Source organism: Podarcis raffonei, chromosome 6 (assembly GCF_027172205.1).
Source record: "Podarcis raffonei isolate rPodRaf1 chromosome 6, rPodRaf1.pri, whole genome shotgun sequence".
NCBI classification, from domain to species: domain Eukaryota; kingdom Metazoa; phylum Chordata; class Lepidosauria; order Squamata; family Lacertidae; genus Podarcis; species Podarcis raffonei.
Window position 1 is genome coordinate 86,770,108 of NC_070607.1, and position 23,588 is coordinate 86,793,695.

Here is a 23,588-nt window from a genome sequence, read left to right on the forward strand (position 1 = left end):
AAACATTAGCATTTAAGGTACTGCAGCACTCTTGTTTGAACTACAACAGACTAACACAGCTACCAATAACAGGTATGACATTACTATGGCATCTGGAATGTTACTTGAAAGGAGTCTGCTTTGAGGAATGCAAATACTTCTGGGTGGCTTGGACAATAAAAAATAGATGGCTGTGGGGAGGAAGAACCAGTTTTTATTTGGAATATTTACAGAAACCAGATTGCATAGTTATATTGGGCAACAAAAAAAACAATATTGTTAAGCAGGACAGCCCTGGAATACTGTAGGCTCATTGCAATATATCAATTAGCTATAAATGAGGTTATTGGAAGAACACAACTTTGCAGCACTCTAAACAACCACAGGTAAATAGTCCCCTGGAAGCATACTACCAGGCGGTTTGTGGGCAGGTGGTTTTAACATTACTTTTTAATGCTTACATGTAATCTGTTGCTACAAGTACTGTACAGGAAAATGTGACATTTTCGGAAAAGAATTTTAAAATGTCCACAATATGTTTTTACTATTGCAACCCCTATGGAATTACCTGTGGGAAAGGTTTAAGGGTAGTGGGTCAAGAAGCCTTCCATTTCTTATTTATCATCTCTTCTAGGCACTTTGGATCTGGGATATTGTGTTGTTCTGCTTGGCTTTTAAGTCTGGTGTCTAAGGCTGCATTCACAGGTGGTATTGTCATGTGAGTTATTTGGCATGTCATCAGCATTCTTCCACAGATGTTTCACATACTTGAGAGTGGAGTGCAGTCAGAACAGAACTTGCCAACTTCTAAAAACCACAGTAGGGCAGTGCCTTTAATAGGCTAAAAATGTCATTAAATAGTGAGCAAGCCTTTTGAGTTCTACAGAGCTCCTTAGTAGGTTGGCTATCAAGCAAAGGTAGAAGAAAGGAGAATGGGAAAGCAGGCTGAAATTGAAGCCACAAAGTCTGAATTGTTCCTAGTCCTCAGATGCATTTCAGCACCTATATTAGGGTAATACCTTTATTTTGTAGAAAGTTCGTAGGCATTTTAATTCTTTTTAGTCTATTGTGGTTTTAACCTTCTGTATGTTTTAAACTATGGTAGTAAATATTTTAGTGATATTCTTATTGTTTTTTCTACAATCCAGCAGTATATAAATTTTATGAAATAAAACAAATAGAAATAAATTAGACCTAATATGGTTTTTCAATTTATTTTTTAAAAAACTAGTCAGTACAACTACCACTTGTTTTTAAGATGATATTCAGGAAGAGATGGCAGACCTTGGCCACTTCTAGCATCTAGTAGAGAGCACTGACAGAACCATTTTCACTAAGTGCTGCAGTCCTTCCAGACTATCATCCGAGGACCACATGCCAGAGGTGCATAGGGCAGGAGTCAAAAGTGGACAGATCAGTGAATGCAAATTTTACCTTTGAGTAGTACACTTTGTTTCTACACACATACACACATTCCACTCTAGCCTGCACCCAGGCAAGCAGAGTTCAATGAAACATTCAAGGCAGGCAAAACCACTCAAGGAAGATGCAAAGCAGGACTGATAAATGGGGTGGTGAGGCTGGAGAGCCTGAATTTTCCCATTCATATCAGCGGTGTACCTAGGATCCCTTGCACTGGAATGCTGAGCAATGTGTGTGCGCGCGCACTCCAGGTGTTGTGGAAGGACTCAAATGCCTAATAGGGAATTTTTGCATCCAACCTGGCCTGCGCCACCAGCGGGGTCCAGTTTTTCTAACCCCTAGGTATGCCTCTGCCTGCTATACAGCATCTTAAGACTGAGCAACATAGATGGGTGTCTTCGCTTTCCATCTTTTTGACCAGACACCATCCCAGCAGAAAGCTGTCAGCATTAGGTCCTATTCGACCAGAGAAGGTGATCATACAAAATGAAAATGACTGAAACACACATCTAGGTTTAGGGAGCCAATAGTTCTTCCTTCTGATTCTTTGCTTCTCACTTTTGTAAATATCCGATTTACTGCTGGCTTTGTCTTTTCAAAGGAAGAGTGGCCAATTGTCCCATCGCAGTAGCCCTTGATAGAACCTGAAATCATTTTGCACCTAGTACAACCTGTCCTAACTAGATACACATAACACCTTGTGTCTTCCATCTTAAGACTGTTGCAAAGCAAATGTTTGGCCTTTTCATTATATCTTGAACCCTCCACCTTTCCTTGAAAACTGAACATCTAATTCTGACATAAGTGTTCTGGAGCACTTGAAAGTTTTCTCAATACTAAAACACTTAACCTCGGGTTAAGTACTTAATTCATTCCGGAGGTCCGTTCTTAACCTGAAACTGTTCTTACCCTGAAGCACCACTTTAGCTCATGGGGCCTCCTGCTGCTGCCATGCTGCCGGAGCATGATTTCTGTTCTCATCCTGAAGCAAAGTTCTTAACCTGAGGTAATATTTCTGGGTTAGTGGAGCCTGTAACCTGAAGCGTATGTAACCCGAGGTACCACTGTATGTGCTTCGACATCAATTCTTCAACATAGTGATCCTGAGAAAGCTCTGCATACTTAAACATTAGCTCTGGACCATCTTTCCAACTTGCCGCTAGATTGAGATTCATTAGCAAGTGTTTATTTCTTTAAAATTATACAAAGTTTAAAATTATACAAAGTTTAGCTTTTTTTCTTCCTCATTATATCAGTTCATAAAAGCTCCACAGTTAACAGTAAATTTACAAGTTAAGTAGCGACAATAATTCTTTGTAAAACAGTGGTTTAGGAGGGATGGGAACTTGTGGCCTTCCAGATGTTGTTAGACTCCAACTCCCATCGTCTCAAGTCAGTATGGCTGACGGTCAGGGAAGATAGGAGATGGATTCCAACATCAGCTGCTGGGGCACTGGCTTCTCACACCTGGTTTAACAGAAAGCAGAAGCTTGATATTCTGGTTCAGCTGCTGTCTGACATTGCGGCCAACTATCTAAAAAGACAGATGCACATGTGGAGTAATCAACAGCCTTCTGGATATACACAGGCATCTACTCTTCTGTTTCATTGTAGACAGGCGGCAAGATTCTCCTAGAGTTGGTCTTAACCCATGGGTGCGCTATTATTTCTTTCAAGGGAAGCCGCAGGGAAGGTGTACGGTTGAGTACTTTGGATATTAGGTCCTTGGCTCCATCTGACACCCAAGAAGGGAATGAAAAGTTAACCTTGGAAGAAAAAAATGTTTTAAGTTACATTTTCTTATGAAGCTAGTTGTGTCTTCTGCTTTTTAAAAAAAAACTTGAATGCATTACCCTAGTGCCAGTTTATCTGCTTCTCCACCCCCATGCAGCTTTCCTATCTGCACATCAGCTTTGCCCTAAGATGCTTATACTGTTGGACAAGGACATTGTCAATTATGTATCTTGTTCAGCTGCTCTAGAAATAGGGTTAACTGCCATCCCTCAAAGGGTGACATGTCTGTGGGGGTATGGGTAAGGGTATAAAAGGTTAAAAAAAGGTAAAGGACCCCTGGACAGTTAAGTCCAGTCAAAGGCGACGATGAGGTTGCGGCTTCTCCCCGCTGCCTGCCCTGCAGCGCGCCTTCCCGCTGTCCCCGGACCTGGTCCTGTGCAGGCGGGCGGCGGGGAGAAGAGCGCTTCTCCCCGCTGCCTTCCCCGCAAGCTCCGGGGACAGCGGGGAGGCGCAGCGCGTCTTCCCGCTGTCCCCGGACCTGGTCCTGTGCAGGCGGGTGGCGGGGAGAAGAGCGCTTCTCCCCGCTGCCTGCCCCGCAAGCTCCAGGGACAGCGGGGAGGCGCAGCGCGTCTTCCCGCTGTCCCCGGACCTGGTCCTGTGCAGGCGGGCGGCGGGGAGAAGAGCGCTTCTCCCCGCTGCCTGCCCCGCAAGCTCCGGGGACAGCGGGGAGGCGCAGCACGTCTTCCCGCTGTCCCCGGACCTGGTCCTGTGCAGGCGGGCGGCGGGGAGAAGAGCAAGCTCCGGGGACAGCGGGGAGGCGCACCGTTAATAGCCGTGCTTCGCAAGACAAAAAAACCCGCAAGACAAAGAAACTTGCAGAACGAATTAATTTCGTCTTGCGAGGCACCACTGTGACTAGATTTTGAGGAGAAAGCATCAGGGGTTGGCAGGCTACATGATCTGGCAGGTTGGGGGCAGATCTTGATTGTGGGTTAGCCACCCTGGCTCATGGCTTTTAAGCTTGATGCTATAACCTAATGTGCCCATTCAAGTCTCAAGGATAAACCATCAAGATTTGGGCCCAAGTTTCAAGCTGTATATTGCAAATTCCATTTAGAATCATAGAATCATAGAGTTGGAATAGACCACAAGGGCCATCGAGTCTAACCCCCTGCCAAGCAGGAAACAAAGCTTTTTGTTCAGAAGAACATACATCTTTTATTCTTCTGAAAGTCTCCATCTGTGTTGGTGCTTCAAATGGTGCATATCCTGCAAGACACTCGTAACAAAGGACACCAACGCACCACACATCGACATTCTCACTGTGTGGACTCCCCTCTATCATTTCTGGAGCAAGGTAGTCTGCAGTGCCACAGAATGTTGTCCTCCTATTTTTTAAAAAAATAAATGGGTTCAGTTTAAAATTGCCAGTTGAAATCCAGTTTAAAATGGGTTCACTTTTAACAGGACACATTCTCCCAACCAAAGCATGAATTTTACTGACCCTATTCTGCATTTCACAGTTGCCAAATAGAAATTTAGCAGGTGAATTTTTTGCTCACATGACTCTTCCCAACAGTATTGAATTCTTAAAAATATATATGTATACATACCTAAGTGATGGAGCATGCACTGACCATCCAAAGTCTGCCAACTTCAGCTCCCCTCTTAATCCTAACAGGAGGTTTTCTGGCTTAATATCTCTATGGATCACTTTTAGAGCATGGCAGTACATCAGAGCATCAGATATTTCTTCCATATACTGTAGGTGTATGATGTGCAGAAAATAAAAAAAATAGGTAAGTTAATTCTGGCTGTTAACCAAGACTGCATGCAACTGTACATAAATTTAGCAGTGAGACTGGATTAAAAGTGCACTCACTGCTACTGTAATGCACAATAAGGTTTCCTCTATGAGTCTGGGGAGAAAACATGGTTTTCCCACTGTAGAAAGAGTTGGGTTTACAAAGCGCTGATTGGCCAACCATTGTGTCAGTAGCAGAAAAAAATCCCTGGAATAGGGTGTTGCACAGGAGAGTTACAAGGGCAAAATAGAGAGGCTTGGAGGGCTGTATTTCATCCCATGGCGTAAGATACTTGACCATTGCACATGATGCTCTGACCCCACCCACTTGTGATTTGGCTCCACCTACTGCTGGTAGGCAGACTCCAACCTCTCCCCCCCCCCCCAGCCAAGATAATGTGGCTTTTGGTGATTCTCATCCTTAGGCTAGAACTTCATTTGGAGAACTACTAATGGGGTCTGGAAGTAAATATTAAATTCAGTGCACCTCCTCTTCCCAAAAGGAATCTCTTTAGTCCACTTCTTCAACTGAAACAAAAGTCATAAGAAACTTAAATCTGTGGTCACAGGGGATGACCTTAAAGTCTGCTGTGTCTGAAGTTTGGGTGCAACTCAGCTTGCAGAAAGAGGTTTGTATGGAGTTTGAACAGATAAAAGGACCTCCAGATTCCCAGACCATCCCTGTACTTTTAATCTCTTTGCTAACCTCCATATCCTTTACAGTTTAGATTGATACATTTTAGGTTGCATCCTGTTTACAACTTCTTTCTCACACTTGCATTGAGTATGAGGCCATCCTTGATGTATCTTCTGAGAGCAAAGGGGCAAGTTGGCTTCTTTGTTTCTCCAACTAGTTAGTTAGCTAGGACTATAGAATTCTTTCCTTTCCAAAATGTCCTTCTGTTAATAAGCATAAGCTTTCTTATTTTATACTCCGTCTCAATCTGATTACCTTCCAATGAAAGGCATGCTCCAGTCAAAGACTCTCACTAAAGGCAACTTCTGCTGTCGCATAAAAACGCCATATTCTAACAGGCTGGACCTTAAGCACTGGTGCAATGGGCTATGCCATCCTTTATGCCCAAATGTCCTCTCCATCTATGCAAGCCATGGCTTGGTTATTTCACAATGTTTGGGGCCAGTCAAAGCTGCTTCAACATCATAGACGGTATGTTGGTTTGCAGCTGCAGAACCAAATCAGAAGACAACACAGACAGGCACACATAAACGGGCTTGGCTTTGCTCTCCTCAATACATTTACCTACCAGGTTTTCTTTAAGGAATATCTACACCCTCTGAGGCACATTAGGCCAACAAACAGGGTTGGCTTACCCATGAGGTGGATGAGGCAGCCGCCTCGGGTGACTGAATCCCCAGGTGGCAAAACGGGAAAGGCTGCCCCGCCAATAAATATTGACTACTACAAGCTCACCAGCCATATGTTCTGTTTTGCATTACTTCATCTCCAGCCAGCTCCTTCCATAGAACTGTAGCCTTTGCATTTGTACTCACAGTGGCTGTTCTGATGTCATCAAAGTGTGTTTTCTTCTGTAGCTCCTTGTACAGTTCTCCTCCTGGAGCATATTCCAACATCAGAAAAACCCGGGTGTGGTCATGGAAGTAGTTATACATCCTTAAGATATTTGGGTGTCTAGGCAGTTTTTTTTGTTTTAAGGGAAAAAGGAGAGGACCTGTGGTTTAGGTCACATAAGAAGTAAGCGGCTGTGATAGGTAGACAAAGTCTACAAATGAATGTACTAAGCAGATACCCAAATTGCCCCATCCAGGAAGAAGATACTATTGAGATACAAGTTGCATTTGGATCACTCAGTGCATGCTCCCTTGGAAGCAAATCTCCATTATGTTCAGTGGGGCTTACTCTTAGGCAGGTGGCGGGCATAAGATGGCAGCTGCAACCATGGGTTGCACCAACCTGGTGTCCTCCAGATGTTTCGGACTACATAACATCTACATAATGTTTCAGAGGTGATAATGAGGCTTTCCACATTTTGACAGATTTAGCACAGAGCAGGTATGCAGACCGCGTGGCCCTCTAGATCCTGATGGACTACAATTCCTCAACATGCTCAACCATAGCAAGGTTCCTTAGGTCAGTGATAAGCATCTGCACTGCATGCAGAAGGCCCTACCTTGTAGCTGTTATGATGCTGATGCTGATGATTTAATTAATTAAATTTGTTAGCCGCTTTATATTGCCCAAGGAAACACAAAGTGACTTGCAACCAACCAACTCACCAAACCACACAGATACATTAAAACAAAAAAAGGGGGGGATATACATTAAAAAATCAGTGCCTAGCATCTTCAGGTGGGGCTAGGAAAGACTACTGTCTGAAACTTCTGAGCTGCTGCCAGTTAACACAGACATAGTACTGGATGAACCAATCATGGATGAACCAATCATAGAGTTGGGCGGGGCCCCAAGGGTCACCAACTCCAACCCCCTGCAATGCAAGAATCTCAGCTAAAGCATCCATGACAGATGGCTATCCAATGGTCTGACTCTGTATAAGGCAGCTGCCTCTGCATTCAGTTGCTTTACCTGAGGTGACTTAAGATTTCTATTTCTCTTCTGAGCTGGTGCTCTAGCTGAGATTTTTCCAGCAATGATTTGAAAATGACTTTCAAGGCCAAGATGAAGTGAGTCTTTTTCTCCCGGGCCAAGTACACCGCTCCAAATCTCCCCTTGCCAAGTGGCTTGCCAAATTCAAAGTCTGAGGTGCCCCACATTTTCCTGTAAATCAAAGGGGGAAGTTAAAATCAATTACTAAACCAAGAGAACCATACATTTCCTTTACCAGCATGATAATATCTGGATAATCCCCATCTCTGATGTAGCACTGCTGCTGTCCAGGATGATGGACCCACGTGAATGTGCTCAGGGGCAGGTTGGCCAATGTGCTCAGTGACCATGCTCACATCATCAGCACAGGTGTGTAGCATGTAAAGGGGGAGAACTCTGAAGACTTGGGCAGAGGTGTCACAGGTAGTCCAAGCAGGACATGCTGGAGTAGACTGACACGTAAATGCAAGGCAGTTTTCTTATAACTGATCAGGGGCATTATGATTAAAATATGCCACTGAGAAGATTAAACAAACATCCATCAAGATATTGCACGTGTAAAGAAACTAGAAGAAAGGCAAAGGTTGACAAAAGGTACATAACCACAGAAAAAAGCACGATGTGTGTACAAGATACACACTTAGTTTCTAATTTGGTATCAAAGCAATTCTTAACTGCAACATGGCAGAAGATTCCTCCAGTGTAATAGTCATCACCAGACACTTTTAAATAGTTACCTGGGAAGCAGAGAACCAGAGTCACGTTTGGCATTTGCTTGAGATGCATTTTCTTGAGATGCATTTTCTTCTGCAATAACAATTGCACCAACTTAGAGGCATGATGTGATGGGCAGTAGTTATGGATCTAGTTAAAGTACTTTTAATGTAACTGAATTGTTGTACAGTGGACCCTCCAGATATGAATTAAATTCATTCCGGGGGGGTCCGTCCACAACCTGAAAAGTCCATAGGCAGAGGTGCCGCTTCTGCGCACATGCATGGCGTGATTGAATGCGCATGTACATGCAGCAAAACCCAGAAGTATACACTTTCTGGTTTGCCGCGTTCATAACCCGAAAGTTCCATATCCAGAGTGGTATGTAACTAGAGGGTCCACTGTATACTTAACAAGTACTTTTTCAAAAGCTGTTCAGACTATGTAATTGAACCGCTTTTGTTCGTCCTTAACTAGCATAATTTAAGAATTCTTTTCCTCCATTTGGGAGGGGGGCAAACTTGCTTATATAACTCGCTATCATACTGAAAGCACTATATAACTACAAACAGAAATATACAAAATCAGTCACTAAGAAGAAAACAAGCATGTTTGAAATTATCAGCAGAAAGGTGTGGTGATCTCCACCCATTCCATGACTACCACTCGTAGTTGCTCTGCCTACAATAAAAACACATACACACATAGTGACATAGCTTTATAAAAGCAATCCAAGACTAAAGGTTGCTCATGTTTGCTGCTTCACACTCAGCATCTTTTTTCAGGGTGTTTTTCTACATAAGCAGCTAAGGAGTTCTTGTTTCAATTAGCATTATCAAGTGAATGCAAAAATCTAAATTACAAATGTTTCTTCTCCACATACAGTGCAAGAGGCTCCAAGGTGATTTAAGCCTCCCGAGGAAACACTAAATTGCACTGCAGTGGTTTTACAAAAGCATTACAAACCAAACATTACTGTTAATATGCTGGAAGGTATACTGTTGTTTCTCTGCTTACAGGATTGCTGTCGTAAAACACAGCTTAAGAGAGAAGGGAGCAATAAGGAAATCAGTGTACTGGCACATAATTTTGTACTAAAGGAGGAGAGAATTAGAGAATTATAAAAGCAATCAAGACAGAAAAAAGATCTCCAGTTCTGGAAAGAACTAGTAAGTGCAGCACTAAGAACACAAGGAGTGCTGGGTGAGGCCATCGGTTTCAGCATCTTGTTCTCTATAGGAAGCCTGCAAGCAGGACCCGAGGGCAACAGTACTCTCCCTTCCTGCAGTTTCCAGCAACTGGAATTGAGAAGCTTACTGCCTCCAACAGTGGAGATTGAACATAGTCATCAGAATTAGGAGCCATTGATTGCCTTATCCTCCCTGAATTTGTCTTTTTCTTTGTTAATGCTATCCAAGTTGCTGGCCATCACAGCCTCTTATGGGAGCAGATTCCATAGTTTAACCACGCGCTTGGGAAGCAGGACAGAAGAAAGATATCCCAAAGAAGACATGAAGAAACAGAAGACAAGGAACAGAGCCAAGAAACGCAAGAGTGGACCTCAAATTTCCTACATGGTCCTCAAGAAAGGAGTAACTACTTCATCTTGCCCCTTGCCCATGAAGCACAAGGGAAGCCATCTTTTCCTACTAAGTTTGGGGCCTATTGGGATGAGAGGTGGAAGTTGCATCATAAGCTTATTTTGAGTATCATGAAAAGGCAAATTGCTCATTATTTCATTTATTATTGTGCCCCCAATGAGATACTTTTATGGGATTCTCTGCTGCAAAGTGCTGAAATAACTTTTTCAGCCATGACATTGATGCAACTGATTGGTTCTGCTATGAGAAATATGGAAAGATGTCTTCATATTGCTTAACGGATACAAATGTCACTCATTGACAGCCACTCCCTCAACGAAAGGTCGTAGGGCTAGTGGGGGTCTAACATGTTTCCTCCACATAGTTGAATGCAACTACAGCAGCCATGATTCCATGCAACCCATTTGCAACTGCTGTCTTGGTTATAGTTCTGAAAGTATGTTTAATGCTGATTAACATCTACATACCTTGTCAACAACAAAAAAACTATAAATACTATCTGGACAGAACTAGAAAATTATATAGAATCCATCGAATCCCTATATCCTACTGCAGTGTTTATCATTGCAGGGTATTTTAATGCACACATGGGAGTCAACAATGTAAATTTGTACACCCATTACAATCAGATTCTGGAACCAGATATTTACTTTGCCAGAGGTACCTCCCTTCTGTCTAAAGATCATGGGCTTTGTTTAGCCCAAGTTGTAAGGCAGAGGGACTTGCTAATATTAAATGGTATGATAGAGGGAGATTGACCTGAGGAATATACCCACTTTACAAAGCATAGAAGTAGTGTGGTACACTCACAATTTGCATATTAGTTTGTCATGGAGTTTGAGGTGGGCCATAATATTGAAAGCGATCATTACCTTTAACAATGGTACTAGTAGGCCCAGTATTTAATCATTCTTTCCCCAAAACTCAATGCAAACTTAGGTGTGACTGCAGGCAATAGTATTAAGTGGACCCCAGTACTCAATCTAGCACTGACCCACCTTCTTCATACAGATGACTTAAAGGCTATTCATACTGCTATTATCGCAGCTAACTCTGCTGCTGAGGATATGGATTTATTTAACATCTTGAATGACAGGTTGCAAGACCACTTGAGAACTGAGATCAAGAACAGTGGCTCAAGAAGATCAGTGGGATCTTCCAGGTGGTTCAACAAAGAGTGCAAGCAAGCTAAAAGCCAGCTGAAGAGAGTTTACAGTAAATATAGGAACTCTAATTTACCCCTCTTAATTAATGAATGGAAAAAAACAGAAAGCATCTCATGATAAGGCCATCTCCCTCTTCTGGCGTACAACTGATTGGTGGAAGGTTCTGTTTGTTATTCCACTTCTGACAGCAAAATATCTCAGGCCAGCCCAGAGAGCTTACCAGGATACCCGACTACGGCTCTGTGTCAAAACTGAATGGGATGCAGAACATCATACAATATGAAACAGCAAGCAACGTACCTTTTGGCTCCAATCTTCCTTTGTCTTTGTTGAGTTGTTTTCTTACAGGTGTCTGCTGTACTGCTGATCTGGCCATCTTTGTTTCAGGAATAAAAGCATAAAGGGATGAACCAAGAGATTATCTGGTTGCCTATGAAAACAGGATGCTGGACTTTGGCTTGATCCAGCAGGGCTTTTCTTAGACACCTTCCCCAGGGGCAATTGAATCTTACTTAAGCACTAATTACAGGATAGTATAATCCACTGCACTTGAGGCAACTGGATGGTTTGGGTGTGGCTAGGCAGGCTATGTAGCATACAGACAGCTCTGTTCTCCAAACAGGAATATCCAGGGGGCTTCCTCTGCCTGCTCCCAGCATTTGCCACTGTGGGGGACTGTCTCAGTTTGCCAAATGGTAGGGATGCCCCTGCACCAATGTGTCTGGAATTTGGGTGGCTATATGTTGGAAGTTTGGTACTTGGGCAAGGCCCGATACACCTCAGAACCTGAGACACAAAGAGCAAAAACTTACAATTTCTTCCTGAGCTGAGCTTTCAATGTCACAACAGACTATGTTGGGCTTCCAATGCAGGAAGAAGGAGCTACACAAGGAAAAAGTAAAAAAGTCTTGTGGCATCTTACAATAAAGCCTTGCTAATTTATTATCACACACGTTTTTGAGGACCGTTTTTGAATCTCCTGATGTCATGTCACATGACATTAGGTGATTCGGCTTCAAAGGAAAAACTGGGAGCAGCCTCTAAATGCATTCTAAAATCTTCCTTTGTAGCCCTGGCTTTGATTTATGCCCCGCTACCACAATTCCGCGGTGGCGCTGTGGGTAAAACCTCAGCGCCTAGGACTTGCCGATCGTCAGGTCGGCGGTTCGAATCCCCGTGGTCCCAGCGCCTGCCAACCTAGCAGTTCGAAAGCACCCCCGGGTGCAAGTAGATAAATAGGGACCGCTTACTAGCGGGAAGGTAAACGGCATTTCCGTGTGCTGTGCTGGCTCGCCAGATGCAGCTTGTCACGCTGGCCATGTGACCCGGAAGTGTCTGCGGACAGCGCTGGCCCCTGGCCTCTTAAGTGAGATGGGCGCACAACCCTAGAGTCGGACACGACTGGCCCGTACGGGCAGGGGTACCTTTACTTTACCTTTACCACAATTCCTACTAAACGGAAGCCCCACTTTGGGCAGGGATTAGTTCTGCTCAGTGCAAGTGCTGCCAATTCCGGTTCCTATTGCAGAGACACAATCAGAAGTTCACTCTAAGGCTGCCACTTGTTCATTTGAGCCACACCTTTACCTGCCCTACACTTGAGATCAGAGATATGTGTCAGATGGGAGCATGGGGGGGGGGCGAGATGGCCATACATACCTGAGATTGCCCAGACCCAGTCTACACTGACCAGCAGTGTCACTGCAGGGTTTCAGGTGGAAGTCTTTCCCAGTGCTACCTTGGAGATGCCAGGGAGAAAAGCTGATGACTCCTAGGGACTGAAGCAGTTTTGCCCCCCCAAAAGTATTTTTTGAGGGGGCCAGCCCCTCTCAGTTTAATAATAATAATTTATAATTTATACCCCGCCCATCTGGCTGGGTTTCCCCAGCCACTCTGGGCAGCTTCCAACAGAATATTAAAATACAATAGTCTATTAAACATTAAAAGCTTCCCTAAACAGGGCTGCCTTCAGATGTCTTCTAAATGTCTGGTACTTGTTTTTCATAGGATGTTCAGCTCTGCCCCTAGCTCCATAGAATATTGCATTGGGCCCTCTCAGTGCTCTGGAGAAGCTGGCACCTTTGCCTAGGAGAGACTCTCAGACCTCTTGCATTCAAAGCAGTTCTAACACTGAGTTACAGCCATTCCCATAACACTATTTTTTTATTTTTTTTTTGCTGCATTACACCAACACTGCTATCACTCTGGGAATTGCAACAAAGGAAGGCACCAGGTGTACCTGTATGGAGTAGAAATGCATTGTTGTATGGAACAGGAATCCACTGATTTACCTTCTCATTTAAATCAGCTGAGGGAGGGGGAGTGAGAATCTGGTTAATACCCCCAACAGTTTATATACCCTCTTTGTTGAATGGGAACTGGTTCAACTAGAGTGGGGGGTCAGCAAATTTTTTAGCGGGGGGCCAGTCCACTGTCCCTCAGACCTTGTGGGGGACTGGACTATATTTTGAAAAAGAAAAAGAATGACTTCCTATGCCCCACAAGTAACCCAGAGATGCATTTTAAATAAAAGCACACATTCTACTCATGTAAAAACACCAGGCAGGCCCCACAAAGAACCTAGAGATGCATTTTAAATAAAAAGACACATTCAACTTATGTAAAAACACGCTGATTCCCGGAGCGTCCGTGGGCTGGATTTAGAAGGCGATTGGGCCACATCTGGCCCATGGGCCTTAGTTTGCCTACCCATGAACTAGAGCAATGATGTCTAATCCCAGGTAATTGAAAGCCCATCACACAAAACAAGCAATTATGCCAAAATGTCAGCACCAAAAACTTTTCAAAATGCATCATTTAGAAAGCATTCAATTATCTTTAAATTAATGTCCTTCAGAAAGTACTTGTTCTCTTAAAATCTACAGAGCTAGGTTACTTGGCATAGCATCCCACCCACCCTGCAACTCCTATATTCATAGTTCATTACCTAATAGACCAAACCAATTTGCAGAGTTCTTTGGAACTCCAGAAAAAAGCAGGATTTCAGTAGCAGCCTTTGTGCAGGCTTTTTCTACAGTCACTGCCCTATCAGCTCAGGCCTTTCTCCTCTGCATTGCAAATGGATTCAGGTGCAAAGACTGGAGCCAAGATCAATTCTTAAAGTCACACAGTTTCTGGGAGTTGAACAACTAGGTGCAAAGGGTTTCAAGGCTCCAATACCTTTAATACAGTGGTACCTCGGGTTACATACGCTTCAGGTTACAGACTCAGCTAACCCAGAAATAGTACCTCGGGTTAAGAACTTTGCTTCAGGATGAGAACAGAAATCATGCTCCGGCGGTGCGGCAGCAGCAGGAGGCCCCATGAGCTAAAGTGGTGCTTCAGGGTAAGAACAGTTTCAGGTTAAGAATGGACCTCCGGAATGAATTAAGTACTTAACCCGAGGTACCACTGTACCTTATTGTACTGCGGCCAACTTAAGTGTTTTAGTATTGAGAAAGCTTTCAAGCGCTCCGGAACACTTATGTCAGAATTAGATGTTCAGTTTTCAAGGAAAGGTGGAGGGTTCAAGATATAATGAAAAGGCCAAACATTTGCTTTGCAACAGTCTTAAGATGGAAGACACAAGGTGTTATGTGTATCTAGTTAGGACAGGTTGTACTAAGTGCAAAATGATTTCAGGTTCTATCAAGGGCTACTGCGATGGGACAATTGGCCACTCTTCCTTTGAAAATACAAAGCCAGCAGTAAATCGATTTCAGGTTAAGAACAGACCTCCAGAATGAATTAAGTACTTAACCCGAGGTACCACTGTACAGGGATGGAGAAGCTACAGCTCCCATTGTGCCTGACTGCTGGACATACCTGGCCGGGGCAGAGGGAAGTTGGGAGTGCAACAACATCTGGAGGGGCTGCCCAGCTCTGCCTTAAATAAAACTCATAATATAGCTACCAGTGGCAATGCCTCAAAGCATGGAATGTTCTTTACCAGAGCTGTAAATCAAACATGACTGTGATGACTTCGTTAAGTAAGAGGTCACAGGTTCCCACCCCTATTTCACTTGTTACGTAAATGACAGAATTTTTATGTGCCATAAAAGGGTGTGGAGGGCAACTGCTGCTGTAATTCTGCCCCCCTCCCAACCTTCTACAACTTTTAAAGGTACACGGAAACTGTCCTTTGCATTTAATCATCTTTGCTGACTCATCACAAACCTCATTCTTGAAAGCAATTTTTTAAAAAGGTCCATCTGGGTGAGTGGTGAACATGCAGATTTGCTGCTTGTTCTACAGCTCTGCAAAGGACAATGGAGAGGGTTCATTAGATCAGTTAGCATGGGGTGCAACAGATGTGAAAAGCAGACCCTCCAAGTGTCCCTATTTTCCAGGGATGTCCCTGGTGTAGAGAAGTCATCTCAGTTTCTGATTTGATCCCATAATGTCCCACTTTTCCTTAGGAGTCCCTATTTTCATTGGAGAAATGTTGGAGGGTATGGAGTTAACCGACTCCTGAGCCATCTGAAAGCAATCCTGTATAGGGAAGTTTCTTTTAAACAATGTTTAATGTTTTATTATGTTTTTACATATGTTGGAAGCTGCCTAGAGTGGCTGGGGCAACCCAGTAAGATGTGTGGGGTATAAATAGTAAAATTATCATTATGGAATGGACATCCCTATTTTAATTGGAGAAATGTTGGAGGGTATGGAAAAGGCAAATTCATGAATGATGAACATAGCGGACCTAAAAGGCGTATTGTTTTTCTATAAAATGTTGATGGTGTACAGATGTGGCTCTAATCTTTGATCTGATATTATTAATACATTTGCCACTTGTTTTTTCCCCTGGCCCTGCTCCTGTGCCAAGGCTTCTAAGGCTAAACGGCTTGATTTTCCACCAGGCTTAGGGCTGTCAATTGTTTTAACAGGTCCTGCTACTGTACCTTTAACAAAAGCCTGACAAACAGAAAGTACCGTAAGTAGCTGGAGCTTTCTGCAAAGCTTCATCTGTTAAATTTGTGTGTGTCAAGTTGTTCTTAAAGGCAGCAGAGCAGGGACAGTGAAGTTGGCAACCCTAGCATTCACTTGTGAATTCTTTCAATCTAAAAGGACATAAAAGAAGAACCCAACAAAGACTGCTAAGCAGTTTACAACCAGGTGAGGTGTCAGTGTGACCTCCAGTTCAAGAGAAAAGAGACAAGCAGAGCCGGCAGCTGCCTCAGGCAGTACCCAAGAGAAGTGGCACCGAGGAAGAAAAGGAAGCTGCTGGCCCAATGCTGCTTTGCATGGTGAGGTTGCCATAGCTACTTCCCTTCTTTGTCCTCAAGGTGCCATGAGAGCAGCAAGCCTATTCACCAAGCTCCCAGAGAGCAGCAGGACTATAAGAGAGCAGCAAGCTACTGCCCCACTTCTGCCACAGCTTCACACAGTGCCTACGACAACCCTGCCTTATAAAGTCCAAGTTCCTCTTCCACCTTGCCACCTCCTCCTCTGCCTGCCCATCCTCTCACTTTCTTGCCTTCCTTCTGCTTTCCACACCTGTTTCCTTGATTTTTGCCTTGGTCACCTCCACCACATGACTCTGTACCTGACCATTAGGTCCAATTGTGGCCAATTCTGGGGTTGTGGCGCCCATCTGGCTTTATTGGCTGAGGGAACCGGCGTACAGCTTCCGGGTCATGTAGCCAGTATGACTAAGCCACTTCTGGCGAACCAGAGCAGCACACAGAAAGGCCGTTTACCTTCCCGCCGGAGCGGTACCTATTTGTCTACTTGCACTATTTATCTATTGCACTTTGATGTGCTTTCGAACTGCTAGGTTGGCAGGAGCACGGACCGAGCAACGGGAGCTCACCCCGTTGCGGGGATTCGAACCGCCGACCTTCTGATCGGCAAGTCCTAGGCTCTGTGGTTTAACCCACAGCGTCACCCGTGTCCCTATTACAGGACTACAATGGATCTGTTGCATTCATGTGCCCCCACTTTCTAATCCCTGGAGTTCAAGGTGGTGTGCATGGGTTCTGCCCCTCATAATTTAATTCCCACAACAATCCAGTGAGGTAGGTTTAGGCAAAGTGTGGGGGGGGGGGAGAGAAAGAAAGAAAGAAAAAGAAGGAAAGAAACTGGCCCAAGTTCACCCAATGAACATCATGGCTGAGTGGGGATTTGAACTCTGGTCTCCCAGGCCCCAGTCTAAACACTACAGAGCACTGACTCTGCAGAGACAGGTCATCCCTGACCACTGGCCCTGCTGGGAGCTGGTGAGTGCTTGGTGCTGTACGAACGTGGAAAATGTCCTAATCAGGTTGCATGGTGGGTTTGGGTTTTGTGGTTCGCCTCAGGCACCAAAACGCATTGGCCAGGCCCTGGAGGCAAGGAAGCAATTGTGAACAAGCTTACTAGGGAGTAAGTCCAATTGAACTCTATGGGACTCACTTGTAAGAGTAATCAGTTGCAGGGCCATGGCAGCACATGTGGTCTAGAGCGGCATTCCAGTATGTAATTTCTCAGGCTTGCAGTTAGAAAATCGTTTTGGTTTGAGACAGCTCAAATTCTTTATGCCCTCTGTTGGTTCTGGTCAAACAGCTTTTGCAGGTTTTTGAAACTCTACAAGAAAAAAGTGCAACTTTTGTTTTTCAAGGGCAAAAGTGGAACGGGTATGCATTGTATATGCAATCACCTTTCAAAACGGCTTCAGCTAAAAGTGTACCCATCCTGTGTTAATTTATGGCTTAATTTGAATGTGGCCTCATGGAGTGTTCTCCACCAGGGGGCAGAACAGTGCCGTGAATGGCGCAGGACGGACATAATTAATTGTGGAAAGCCACTGTTGGACTGATAACTAGTGGCTTGCCATTATTTATAGCTGTTCATCAACCATCATACCACATTCTGCCCAGAATGACTCTTCGGTCTTAGCCAACTCGTTTTGTAACGTTGTTGGCTGGGAACGGTTTTATAACAGTTATAAAACAGATACTGGCTAATGCCAGTATCTTATGGTGCTCTAGATCGAAGCAGGATTTGGCGTCCCAATAAATCCTACATACCCTTAAAAGTAAAACTACACAAAAACATTGTTGAATGCAGGGGTGGGCGGTTGGATTTTTCTTCCATGGGAAATCCTTATGGGAACCACCTAATTTCCACCTCTGCTATTTCATTTGCTTTTTTTATTTTTGTTTTTAAATAAAGAGCTTTCATTTTTAGGACTAGTTCAGAGTACTTGCATGCTTTGGTCCTGTAGGACAAATAGCAAGCTTTTAGGGTGTGTGTGTGTGAAGGTTAGATTTGGGGAACTGCACAAGGAAAGCTGCCTCCCCATTTAGTGTCATGGCCCTGATCTAATCTCAGGCCCCACTCCTAGAATGGCTGCTTTTAAATTTAAACAAACCAAGATAGCCTATCTTGACTCTCCCACTGTTTCATTTAATATAAGCCCTGAATTATTCAGATATTTACAATGCAATCCTATGCCTATCTGCTCAGAAGCAAATCCTACTGAGTTCAATGGAACTTACTAAGTGTGTAGGGATAGGAGTGAATCCTAAAATGGAATCTGGGTAAGGAAGGGATCATGGCGTTTTAAAACTATTCCTCTTTTCCCCTTACCCCTTGCTTTCTTAATTAATATCTGTGGCATTTCTCATTTGCAGTGCCATTTCCCCATAAAAATAGCTGGGAAACAGCATTGGGGGGCAATACTAAAAAAAAGTATTTGGCCCCCAAAATCAAAAGGCCCCAGAAGAAAAGCTCAACAACTTTTCTGTCTGGATTTTCACTGTTTGAAATATGGCAAATACTACTATTACTACTACTACTACTACTACTACTATTAATAATAATAATAATAATAATAATAATAATAATAATAATAATAATATGGTTATGGGCAAGATTCCTGCATTGCAGTGGGTTGGACGAGATGACCAACATGGCCCTCTTCAACTCTGTAATTCTATGCTTCTATAAGCAACAAAAGCGGTTTAAAAAAAAGCTAGAACTTTTGTGGCATGAAAAATACAGAAAGTAACTGGTGGACACTGATTATAAACAAAATAGTATGTCTGCCCTGAAAACTTCTGTAGCTGCCAGCTATATTGAAAACAGGACTGTGTATAACTGCCTTGATACCATCATGAGCACAGATCACAATGAATGCACAATAAAAAGGATATCTGGAGGGGCCCTAGGGTGGCTGTATGTCACTGGTCTTCATCTGGTGGGTCGAGACCCACTAGTGGCCTGCAGCCTGATACAAGCTGGGTCGCAACAGGAGCACGGCCACCATGCAAAAATGTGGCAAAATATTAAGAAATGGGTCCCCCGAAATGCAGGTTTGGGTTAAAAGTAGGTCCTGGTTCTTGAAGAGGTTCAAGATAACCTGCTCTATGCGACCTCATGCCGGACAAGTACAACGGTTTGAAAAGTGAGATATTCTTGCAGCGGAAGGAATGTGAGAAAACTCACAAGCATTTTTGGTGCAGTTTTTGGATCATACTTGAGTGGCGTATGGAGGTCATTGGGTTCAGTTAGGTCTGCATCATCATGGACAGGCAGAGTTTTTCATTTAGTCTTTCCTTTGCTCCAGTAAAGTTCCTGTGCTGCTATTACAAGCTACATGCACATTCCATGCTGCCAACGATCTGTACAGAAGTTGCTCTTTTATTTGAGTGGAACCTAATAGAAACAGCTGGCTCTGGCTTGGGCTGGGGAATAGAGCCACTCATGGACAGAGGTGCCAGCCTGCTGTTCGAAGTGGCTGTCAGAACGTGTTCGCTACGCCAAGGGCAGCGTCGGATCTGCTGGCAACTGCTGAGTTCGCACTGTCACAGCCAATGTTAGAAAAAGGAAGAGAAGAGGTAGATCAAGAGGTGCCGTGTCTTCTCCCATCCTGTTCCTGCAAGCTGAGAGGATCTTTATTCTGGTGCACAACAAGAAAATAATAGCGAGGACTAGGGAGGCAGCTAGACCCCCACTAGAGCAGCAGCCAAGGAGAACATGAATTATGTTGTTGTGTGATAAGGGCAGGAGAAGGGTAATGGGCTTGAGATGGACAGGCCTGGTCCAGCACATCTTTCGTTAGGCAAAGATAGCTGTTTTGGACTTAAGTAGTTATCCAAGTACACTACACTACAGGCAATATGTTGCTATGGGAACTAACCATATTAGGAAACTCTTTTGGAAGGAGAGAGCCTTTTGGGAATCAAGATTTGCCATCCCTCCGCTGAGGCTGATGTCATCAGGCTGTCTGTGGGTAAAAAGGAAGACGGCAGTTTGAGACGGACTAAGACTAAGAATAGACTAAGGCAGACTAAGAACAGGGATGCGGGTGGCGCTGTGGGTTAAACCACAGAGCCTACGGCTTGCTGATCGGAAGGTCGGCAGTTCGAATCCCCGCGACAGGGTGATCTCCCGTTGCTCGGTCCCAGCTCCTGCCAACCTAGTAATTCAAAAGCACTTCAAAGTGCAAGTAGATAAATAGTTACCGCTCTGGTGGGAAGGTAAATAATATACAGTGGTACCTCAGGTTACAGACACTACAGGTTACAGACTCCGCTAACCCAGAAATAGTACCTTGGGTTAAGAACTTTGCTTCAGGATGAGAACATAAATTGCGCGGCAGTGGGAGGCCCCATTAGCTAAAGTGGTACCTCAGGTTAAGAACAGTTTCAGGTTAAGAACGAATTAAGTCCTTAACCCGAGGTACCACTGTATAACTCCTGTTGGTCATTTTTTTTTAATGCCACTCCGAAGACACTTTTATTTACACATTGGGCTGAATTGGGCTGTACTTGAAAACCAAAAATCTTTAGCTGCTGCAGGATTGCTGTTTTGTGGGGTTTTTTGGGTAATTGTGTTTTCATGCTTTGTAAATCACCTTGTGAGGGCAAAGTACTCAGTAAGGCATCATCATCTCTCTCTCACACACACAAAATCACATGTGATCTGGAGGGTGGGAAGGAGTAAGGTATGCTCACACTCATTGGGGCAGTTGTGATTGAGCAGAAGCAATGGCATTTTAAAACACATTGTTTTGTTTAATAGCAGCAGCAAACCTGCTCTTTCAAAGGTAGATTTGCGTTTTACTAACTTCTGTTTACTAACTTCTGTTTTACTAACAACTTTCTGTTGGGAAAGATGGAGGGCACAAGGAGAAGGGGACGACAGAGGACGAGATGGATGGACAGTGTTCTCGAAGCTACGAACATGAGTTTGACTAAACTGCGGGAGGCAGTGGAAGACAGGAGTGCCTGCCGTGCTCTGGTCCATGGGGTCACAAAGAGTTGGACACGACTAAACAACAACAACAACTTCTGTATGTTGGGATACTGCCAGGGAGATAAAGTCCATCTTGGCCCCCAAGCTCGGTGCCGGACGATCCATCGACCTCCCGTAGTCAGGCAATATCAGCAATCCAGCGACACTAAGCCTCAGGCTTAGTGCACACTATATCAGCAGAATTCACACAGCAGGAAGTTGCACAAGCAGAGAGCAGAACATGCATATTTACAGTTTATTAGGCATTGGTCAGAACAAAGAAATCATGACCGTCTCCTCCGACTGCTCAGGCAAAACAGCCAAAATCGAAAGGAACTTACAACATAAACATCCTGTGAGACAGGAACTTACGCAGGCTGTTATACAAACATCCTGCTCCCTTTTAAGGTGGAACGGAAATATCCTAACATCCTCCCCCTTTCCGTGTAACCTGTAGTACCTGTGGTTCAACCCAATTGCAACCTTTGTGCGTAAACCTTCAGTTGTTCTCTGTTAACAACCTTAGACAACAGATCAGCAGGAATTTCATTTCCTGGCATGTAGGACACCTGAATGAGTCCTTTCTGAATACACTCTCTTGCACGATGTAGCTTAATCTGCAAGTACTTGGTCCTTTGCTTGCAACTCTCCGAGTTCAGCAAAGCCAAACAAGATCTATTGTCTTGATACACTTGTATAGGACATTTCACAGAAACCCCAATGTCCTTAAACAGTTGCATCAACCATTCACAATCCATGAGTGAAAATGACAGAGCATTGAGTTCTGCTTCACAGGAACTTAGGCTAACTGTCGTCTGCTTTTTGCACAACCAGTCAAACAGGCAGTGGTTGTACATGTAGCATACTCCAGAAGTGCTTGTACCATCCGTGGTGTCACTTCCAAAACTTGCATCTGCAAAGATTTCAAGACCTCCAGTCTTCTGACTGGTGAACCTCAGCCTGTAGTGCATAGTCCCTTTCAAATACCGGGCTATGCGCTTCAGAGCTTTCCAATCCTGAACAGTAGGATTGTTAGCATGTCTGCTAAGCAGGTTAGTGCTTACAGCAATGTCAGGTCTTGAACATCTAGCAATGAAATTCAACTTGCCTAGAATGCATCTGTACAGCGTTGTGTCAGAAAACGCTTCAGCAGTACTGTCTACCTGGTAACCTGTCACCATCGGTGTGTCTGCTGGGTTTGCATCAACCAAATTCAACCTGGTTAATACATCAGCAATTTTCTGTGTTTGGTGTACCAGAAAATTACCTGCTTGGTCCCTCTCCACCTGCAGAGAAAGATAGTTGGATACCTCACCAAGATCCTTCATGTCAAAGTGCTCCTTCAGTTGAGCTAGGGTGCTTTGGTAAAAAGCCTGATTCTTCCAAAACATCAGAAGATCATCAACAAAACATAAACAATACAGTTTGTTTTGCCCCTCCTCCTTGACAAACACACATGGATCAGCTTTGCCCTGGTGAAAACCTAGAGAAAGCAACGTTTCAGTGAGTTTTGTGTTCCAACACCTGGCACTCTGCTTGAGACCATATAAGGATTTCCGCAGTTTACAGACCATTCCCTTCTGTATCTGCATCCCGTCAGGTGGAAGCATGTACAGCTCCTCCCCCAAAATCCCGTACAAAAAAGCTGTATTTATGTCATGATGGGAAACATGCATTTTCTCCTCCGCAGCGATCTTGAGCATCAGCCGAATGCTCTCATATTTGACCGTGGGTGAGTAGGTCTCGTGGTAATCCTGCCCTGGTACCTGTGAAAAACCTCTGGCAACCAATCTGGCTTTGTGTCTGACAACCTTGCCATTCTGGTCTGTCTTGGCCTTGAAGACCCATTTGCTGCCAACCAGTCTCATTCCTGGGACTACCGGTACCAGCTCCCAAGTTTGGTTCCTGTTCAAGGAATCAACTTCAGCCTTCATGGCATTAAGCCAAGGCTCAGCATCTTTAGAGGTTAACTCCTGGACCTCTTTGAAGCTTGAAGGTTCCCACACCTTCTCTGAGCTACTAAGAACAGCAGTTGCCATCTTAGCAAACTCATCAGCAAATCTCTTTGGAGGTTTGCCTTTGGTCGCCCTTTCAGACCTGCGAACCAGACGCAAGTCTTCTGGACTCATCTCCTCCTTCTTAGGAGAAAAACGACCAATGGTGAACAGTGGTTCTTCCAGTTCATTGTCAGACTCATCAGATGGTCTGACTGAGGCCTTTGCGCTCTTGTAGTCTGCTGTGTCATCACTGTCACTGACAGCAGCAGCAGCGCCGCCCACTGAACTGGAATCCGAACTCTGATCATCATCATCATCATCATCATCATCATCCTCAGTTTCCTCAGCTTTCTCAGCATGATCTGCTTT

General features: G+C 44.2%; 1 protein-coding gene across 2 annotated transcripts; it reads right to left on the bottom strand.

Moving 5' to 3' along the window:
- Positions 1-2,565: 2,565 nt before the first annotated feature.
- On the bottom strand, positions 2,566-18,674 carry LOC128416515 (aurora kinase C-like). Of its 2 annotated transcripts, XM_053394389.1 has the most exons (9): positions 17,398-18,674; positions 11,817-11,886; positions 11,305-11,380; positions 8,261-8,330; positions 7,503-7,694; positions 6,452-6,590; positions 4,749-4,897; positions 4,349-4,523; positions 2,566-3,167 (listed from the first exon to the last, which is right to left on the bottom strand). In XM_053394389.1, exons 1-9 carry the CDS (start codon positions 17,433-17,435, stop codon positions 2,994-2,996), a joined length of 1,083 nt encoding a protein of 360 aa, XP_053250364.1. In that variant the 5' UTR covers positions 17,436-18,674; the 3' UTR covers positions 2,566-2,993. The 2 variants fall into 2 exon arrangements, with proteins under 2 accessions (XP_053250364.1, XP_053250363.1); XM_053394388.1 differs by lacking the exon at positions 17,398-18,674 and having other exon boundaries at positions 11,817-12,082.
- Between the last annotated feature and the right edge of the window lie 4,914 nt (positions 18,675-23,588).